Raw genomic sequence first — 8,943 nt, forward strand, 5'->3', positions numbered from 1 at the left:
CCCCCCCCCCCTGCGTGCGCCACTGTTTGCTACTCTATAATAGGTATTTTAAATGGATTTAATATAGTTAAAATTTAAAATATACAACATAAAGTATTTGTTATTTGGAACAGAACAGAGTATGAAAGTTGTAAAAATCAAAATGTTTAGATCATTGAGTGGAGTGACAAGAGGAGATAGAAAAAAGAATGAATGCATAAGGTGTATTATTGGTGTATTATGGATAGTGGACAAGATACTAGAAAATGGACGGAGATGATTTGGGCATGTGATGTGGCAAGAGGAAACAAAAGCAATAAGAGTGATAATGAAAATTAACGTTGAAGGGAAAAGAGGAAGAGGAAGACCCAAAAAGAGATTGTTGGATAGGATTGAGAATGATATGAGAGTTGTTGGTTAATGTGTAGGCGATGTAGAAAATCAATATGAATCGAGTTTTAGGACAAGGGTGACCAACCCTAAATAGTTGGGAGAAAATTGAAGGAGAAGAAAAAGTGTTTGTTATTTGAATTTCAAGAAATTTTTATTTTGCCTAACATTTAAGTAAATTTGGGCTTAATATAAATTATTTATATATTGAATGTTTTAAAAACTTAAATTGTGTAATTAGATTAAATTATTAAAAAACTAAATTTGATGTGTAGTATTATGTAATATACTTACCATATTTTTCTCACTTATGATTAATTCAATTTTACATATTTATAAGTTATTTTATGATTGTTATTTTATAACTACCATGTTTTTTTATATTTAAAAAGTACTATTTATATATAAACTTAATTTATTTTCATCATATTATATGTAAAAATTTATTTACTAAATAAAAATAAAGAAAAATCTAATTTTAATGTACTATAAAGTATTTGTGTAATTGATACATCTATAATTAGAATATTTTTCAAATCAAATTAATCTATTATATTTTGTATGTTTCAGGTTTCATCCTAATAATGTTCTAAAAGTACGTACATTAGCTGATTCATTAGGCTGTTTTGGCTTGATTACAGATTGTAATAGATACATAGCTAACTATTTTCCGGATATTTCATTATCAGAAGACTTTTTAAATCTCAGTAATTCTGAAATAATAGATATTATTAACAAAGATGAACTTCAAGCATCTGAAGAACAAGTAATATAAATGTTTAACTTGACCAACAAGTCAACAGATAAAATATTTATTTATTCTAGGTATTTGAAGCAACCATACGATGGGTGAAACAGGATGAACTTAGACAAGAAAGTTTCCCACAATTACTTGCTGCTGTAAGATTACCATTACTTTCACCTCATTATTTGGCAGATCGTGTTGCCACTGAAGAATTAATTAGATCTTCACATGAATGCAGGTTAAACATTTTAAAATGCTTACTTTACCCATTATTATCCTTGGTAGATATATTTGGTATCATTTTCACAGTTTTATTAATCTTTGTTTAAAATTGTGCTCAATTTATTTTAATAACAATGCAACTTACATAAGTATTAGTGGGGAAGCAATGTTTCTTCAAAATCCTCACTATTGTTAGTTCAAACTATATAAATTTTATGATGGCTATTAAAACAAAAACTTTAAAATATAAATGATACATGATTTAATATAACATATATTTATGCATATTAATATTATGGGTAAATCTTGAAATCCAAACTATATTTTATAATTTAGTAGGTACATTTTATTAAACGTTATTAATTTGGCATGATAGTAGTGTAGGTTGTGAAAATGAAGTCTTTCAACACATGAAGTAATCAATTGCTTATATACTTTATATAATATCAGTGCTATAAAAACCAGGTGTATAGAGTGTGCATTGAACACAGGCTCCTGAGCTTCATATTATATTATGGAACCTTAAAAGGTCAAATTCTTAAAAATATATTAAGATAAGAGGTTCCAAGATTTTAATTTGCACACAAGCTTCAAGTAGTTAAGTTACGGTACAACATAATATGGAAAATTAAAATAATAATAATGATTTTTGATCACAAACAATGTTGTGTAAACAATGGAGGTGTAGACATTTGACGGCTTATAGCTAGTCTGATCTGTATCTTAGTGATTTCCTGCATTACGGTCGTCTGTGTAAGAAACAGTTGAATTGTTTTAAATATTACCAATATTGACCATGAAAAATTATTATGTTAAGGTTGAACAAGAAAATAATATATATATATATACTAATTAATCATAAAAAATTATATTTCATAACATATGATTGAAATATTCTTTTAAATAAAATGCATTATTAATGTAAAGAACAAGTATTTAATTTGTTTATAACTAAAATAACTTTGATTTTAGTAGAAATCTCGATTATTATTTTTTATTTTTTTAACATTCAATTGGTACTTATTTATTTGTTATTTAGAGATTTATTAGATGAAGCTAAAGATTACCATTTAATGCCTGAACGACGGCTTCTATTACAAAGTTTTCGCACTAGACCTCGCTGTGTTAGTTATATTTGTGGACACATCTATGCAGTTGGTGGATTAACCAAATCAGGTATATTTGAATAATTTCTTGGCTACACACGAATTGCGTCCGGCATTATCTAATATACTGCATGAATTGTGTCCGGTTTTGTTTAAACGATTGCATGAACGAATGATCATAATCATATTAAAGGTTCTGTTGAAGTATTTAATAGACAACAGTTAAGTAATAATTTAAAGCGAAAGGCTGTAGAAGAACTTTATGATAAACCATCAAAACTTATTCATGGAGCTTTATCAAAAGACATTCCAACATTGACAACTTATGATTTAACCTTGATTCGTTATAATATACACCACGCTCGGTCATCAACAATTCCAAAACTTCCAAATAACTTACCTGATTTACACAATATTTTATTGAATGAAAATATTCAGACTAACAGAGATGAACATTTTTTATTAGTGAATGACAACGAAAATAATATAATCATTTTTTCAACAATTACTAATTTAAATTTTTTAAGTGAAGTTGATACAATATTTGTGGATGAAACTTTTAAAAGTTGCCCAAAACTGTTTACACAATTTTTTACAGTCCATGGCTTGAAAAATAATAATTATATACCACTAGTATTTTTTTTACTTCCTAATAAAAATATAGATACTTATATAAAAGCATTTTCACATCTCAAATCTGAGTTTCTAAAAAATAATATCAATTTTTTATCTAAAATAATATTTGCCGATTTTGAAAAAGCAATCCACTCATCTTTGTTAATCGTGTGGCCATCAGTTCAAATGAAAGGATGCAGGTTTCGTTCAGGTCAAAGTTGGTGGAGGAAAATTCAAACGGTTGGTTTAAGTCAAGAATACAAAAAAAATTCAGATATCAGTATTTTTTTAAAATATTTTTTTGGTCTCCCATTTTTAAAACCAGATGAAGTGGAGGATTGTTTTACTGACGATATTGTATCCATTTTACCCGAAAATAAAAAAGTACAGCAATTATCCGATTATATATTAAATACATACATAAAGCCTGATTGTGACTTCCCGCCTTCTAATATACTCATGTTCTATAATTCGAACTACGAATAGTTGTGAAGCCTTCCACTCCAAGTTTAACAGTATGTTTTACTCAGCACACCCGAATATATTTCAATTTATAGATGTTTTAAAAAATGTACAAAAAGAAACTTATATTAAACAACGAAGTATTCATGTAATTAAAAACAGACGAATGATGGTATGTGAAAAAGAAAATTCACTAAGACAAAATATGGCAAAATATGAAAGTGACCAATTAACCCGTCTTGATTATATTAAGAAAGTATCATTCAAGTTTTTACCAATTTTTTAATTTTATAATTATATCTTTTTATATATATATATATATTTAAACTATTATATTATTGACCTACACATTTTATTTTACTTACATCTAATTGCATAACAATGATAAAAAAAACAATATTTTTAACCTACTGATAGTCGTAATTTGCTATTGACAGTCCTAAGTTTGTATGAAATGAGAAAGAAAATAATGTTTTTACGTTGGGACGCAATTCGGGTAGTTGTTAAATATGGTTGGGACGCAATTCGTGTAGTCGTTAAATATCTTTGGGACGCAATTCATGTGCAGCGAATTTCTTATAGTTCATCACCAGAATTAATTTTTTTAGTTTCTTATCAATTTTTTTTATAAATTTGAATTAACAATTTTATTATTTATATAACATTGTTTTTATTTAAAAATATCACATTTTTAATTTCAGGTGATTCATTGAGTACAGTTGAAGTTTTTAATCCATTAACTGGACGATGGGAAGTAGCTGAAGCTATGAGCATATTACGTAGTAGAGTTGGAGTATCTGTATTAAACAATAAACTTTATGCATTTGGTGGCTACAATGGAGTTGAAAGACTATCCTCTGTAGAAGTATTTGATCCTGCTACCAAATCCTGGAATATAGTGTCACCAATGCATCGGAAACGAAGGTTGATTTACTTTAATTATTATGAGTTGTGGCTAATATTAGTTCTCCCAATAAAGTTAGTTAACTTAAATATTAATACTATTTTTTAGTGCTCTTGGGGCAGCAGCTTTAAATGATCGAATTTATGTTTGTGGAGGATTTGATGGTGTTAGTTCATTAAATATTGTTGAATGTTATCAACCGAATTTAGATCGCTGGACAATTATTACACCAATGCAAAAACATCGAAGTGCTGGTGGTGTAGTTGCATTTGATGGTTATATTTATATTCTTGGAGGTCATGATGGTCTAAGTATTTTTGATTCTGTAAGTTAACAAGTAATAATTTAATTAAATATTTTATAAGTTCAGATTAGTTATTTTTAACTATTTTAATTTGATAGAAATCACTAAATAAATAGATAATAAATAAATTACTCATCAATTAATTTTTATACAGTAGAATATTTTCAATGTATGTAAAACATTAAGAAAATTGTATTATTGGGTATTTTTACAATATTTGTAGGACATAATATAATTACTAAGAAAAATATGACTCATTAATAACAAATACTTTAATTTTAATTGATTGTTTTACTAAAAATTAAAAATTATTCAATTATTTAGTTATTTCTAACTTATTAACTTCTATTTTGAATTTATAGTACTATAATATTGATTATTGTCTGTTTATATAATTTGTATTGATTGTTAAAAATATTTAAATTTACAGAAACAGATAAATATAATTTATTACTTATTAGTCAATATATATTTATATTTAGTAATGATTTATTTTAATTTATAGGTTGAACGATATGATACATATACAGGGCAATGGTCATCAGTAACACCTATGTTGGTAAAACGTTGCCGCTTAGGAGTAGCTACGTTAAATGGTAAACTTTATGCATGTGGTGGATATGATGGATCAACATTTTTACAAACTGTTGAAGAATATGATCCTCAAACAGACAAGTAAAGACTTATATTTGACTTTATCGTATAATTTAATTATATTGAATAATTTAAGAATAATATTAAGATTTGAAATATATAAATTCATATTTTAACAAAAATGTACTTATTTTCAAATATCCAAAAAAAAATTATAGTGTACTATTTTTTCCTAATACACATATTTTATTATTGTATATGTAACTATTAGTTATTTAAATTTTTATGTTAGAAAAAAAATTAAATAATATAGTTTTTGATAATAAAGGGTAAACTCAAACATTGATGTACTTAAATCAAACATTTTTTATGCTTTATGATAAACCATTTTATTTCCTCATATTTAATGAGTGTATATATACATACATTTTATGTAACTTTAAATGAAATCAAATAGCAATTAATTATTTTGTAAGGTTTTTTATTTACTAAAAGTCTCACCCTTTCTTCATACTCACTGTAATTTATTTATTTTTATCAAAAACAGGCTTGCACAGTTATCTATATAATTTATTATTACTACAAATCTAATGAAATCATTTTTAAAACAGTCTTCATTAATTTGCTCTTTAATATTTGTGTAATTTTGATTTTAATGTTTTTCGTGTTTACTTACAGATGGAAGTTTGTAGCATCAATGAATGTTACTAGAAGCCGCGTGGCATTGGTAGCGAACGCAGGCAAATTGTGGGCCATCGGTGGTTACGATGGATTTTTAAATCTACCTACGGTGGAAGTGTACGATCCAAAAGCCGATTATTGGATGTTTTCGGCATCCATGTGCGCTCATGAGGGTGGAGTCGGGGTGGGCGTCATACCCATCGAAGATCCCGAAGCACCATGAACTCAAGTTTTCATGACGTAAAATATTTACATAATATCATTCATCATACATAAAAGTATATGCCAGTTTATAAATTATACTTATATATTTATATGTATATGGTACGTATATATATATATATGTATGTATATGTATTTATGTATATGCATTTAAATGTCGAATATGTAATAATCTGTACTGTACTGCGTTCGGAAGATGAATAGACCAAGTGGTTCAACCAGGAGGATTTGGAATGTAAGAAAAATAATATCAAATCGGCACGTGATAATATTGTTTGATTTCGAGTGGACCACCCATGCGCGTTGCAAGCGACACGTCCAGTAATCGCGGCCGACGCTCCTCTGTTGAACGTGCGCCAGCAACTCGTTATCGGCTCCTACCGGTTTTAATTAGTCGTCTTTTGCCGCGCCAGGTCCTTTGTGTAAACGCGGAAAACACCAATTACAAACCGGGACTGCACAACGTCAATATAATTAACCTCCGTTTAAAGTGCTTAATTATAATAAAATGTTTATAGTAGATTGTGTGTCTGGACGCTGCAATATTTATTTGTTATTTCACGACAATAGCCAATATGTATGAAGGCGATCAAACACGGTCGTGAATCTTAGCAGGTACTCCAGGTCTTAAGACGCGATCGTTGTCAAAATTCATAAATAATCATTGCTCTGCGCACGGATCGTTATATAACCCGAAACACCGAATCTTTCGGTTTATCACTACAATAATTATACGCGTATGAAGTGCAGACATGTGCAGTCAATTCGACGTCACGATAGCTGTGCTACAAGTCGACTGCGTTTACGGCAAGCTGGAAAACGAAAAATGTCTTTTCTGATATTTTCTACATGAACACTACATTTGTTTGACAAATCGATGTCCTCAACAAACTTAATCATTTTTTTTCATCTTAGAGCTATCGGAATTCTAGTGCTTGTGTGTGCATAACTATGACAGAACGCTGACGGAATACAGAAACATCAATATATGTATATTTTATTTTCTGATACGTTTTAGAGATAAACTGTCGTCATTTTTTATGTCTCGCAGTATTAGTCGAATATAAGTATCGTATTCGGAAGTTGGCGCGTACCGCATTTTATTCTGATATGTGTCATATATGTATTATATATAAAATTATTGCAATTCATTATTAAGTAATTAATATTTTTAATTTTCTTTGACTTCTAACAGATTGCCTTTTTCCATTATGTAATTACTAATTTTTATCATCGACCAATTAATTAATTATGAACGTTAATAAATATTACATATTGTGATATTGGTGCAATAATATACACCTTAAATTACTATAATATCTGTCTTTATATTCCTTTCGATGGAGTTGAAATGTATAGCCAGTAGCGCGACCAGGATTTTTTCAAGGTGTTCACCAGTGGTATAATGTATAATATAATACCTATATACACCTGTACAATTATTTTTTAAAAGGTAATAATATTAGAATTTCGAATCACTGCTATTTAATATTTATTGTATTATCTTATTCAAACTTATTGTAATTATTTCTGTGGTTAGCATTTATTCAATAAACTGAAAATCATTATTAAAATATATTTTTAGATATAAATCACATATAATTATATATTATAATTTTACTAATTTTGTTTTTTCCGAGATAACCTTTTTATAACGTCATCTGTAGTAAATGCAATAATTGCACAAAAAGTATTTAACGTTACTGATCAATTTAGTCTACACATTGAGTTTCTGAGGTATGGTTTCAGTATTTTTTAAACAAAAAAGTCGATTATACTTTTATTAGCACGTTTACTTTAAACTACTTATTACCAACCCCCTTGTTTACGCCACGTGTACAACATTTAAAATTGATACGAGAAATATGGATGCCCATTGTCATTGACGTATTTAATGGTGGTGCTCAGCACCTCCAAGCTAAATTATAGTACATCTAATTCTAATTATGTAGCAATATTTTATTCTAAAATTTTGTTGTTATTTTTTTATTAGATTACATTTCAGAAAATGTTGGAGTTTTTAACATGCATGGATTATATTTAATTTTTGATTTATTTAGCAGAATAAAGTGCCCTCTTAAGTTTCTTACAAACTAATAAAGGAATAGCTATTATAATAATTGAGGTACCTATTTAATTTAATATTATGAATATAATTATACTATGCCAATAGTTTATTAGTTCAACACGGCCAGTGGCGTATATAGGAGGAGGGGTTTAGGGGTTCAACCCCTCCCCCCCGAAATTTATGGTTAGTACGACCCACGCGTGCATTTCTTTAATCTATGTATTAATTAAAACCAAACTGTCTAGTATGGGAAAAAAATGCTCTCTCCTAATTTTTAAGCAAATTATACGCCCAATTCTTACCTACGCTTGCCCGGTATGGGGTAATTATGCATCCTCGCACATCAAAAAAATGCAAATTGTCCAAAAGAAAGTCCTCAGAATAATTGCAAATGTTCCGTGGTTTGTCAGAAATCCAAATCTGCTATTGATACTTTCAATAAACTATCCGTTGATTTTTTTCCAAATATATGGTGCTTTATGTCAATATTAGTAACTTTACCAGTCTCAACAGCGTCATCAGAAAGATCGTTTTCGATATTGAAAAGATTGAAGTCGTGCTTGAGAAATAGTACAAGCGAAAATCGACTAACAGGATTAGCTCTCATGTCAATTCATTGAAGTATTTCAATAAACACTGAAGAAGTGATAA

General features: G+C 28.3%; 1 protein-coding gene across 1 annotated transcript; it reads left to right on the plus strand.

Moving 5' to 3' along the window:
• The first annotated feature begins 271 nt into the window (after positions 1–271).
• Positions 272–7,798, plus strand: LOC112692455 (kelch-like protein 18). The gene is made up of 8 exons (XM_025567133.1): positions 272–360; positions 940–1,135; positions 1,195–1,352; positions 2,376–2,512; positions 4,221–4,443; positions 4,532–4,748; positions 5,233–5,402; positions 6,000–7,798. The coding sequence occupies exons 1-8, from the start codon at positions 272–274 to the stop codon at positions 6,223–6,225; spliced, it is 1,416 nt and encodes a 471-aa protein (XP_025422918.1). The 3' UTR covers positions 6,226–7,798.
• The last annotated feature ends 1,145 nt before the right edge of the window (positions 7,799–8,943 follow it).

Source organism: Sipha flava, unplaced genomic scaffold (genome assembly GCF_003268045.1).
Source record: "Sipha flava isolate LNK unplaced genomic scaffold, YSA_version1 73_pilon_pilon, whole genome shotgun sequence".
Lineage (NCBI taxonomy): Eukaryota > Metazoa > Arthropoda > Insecta > Hemiptera > Aphididae > Sipha > Sipha flava.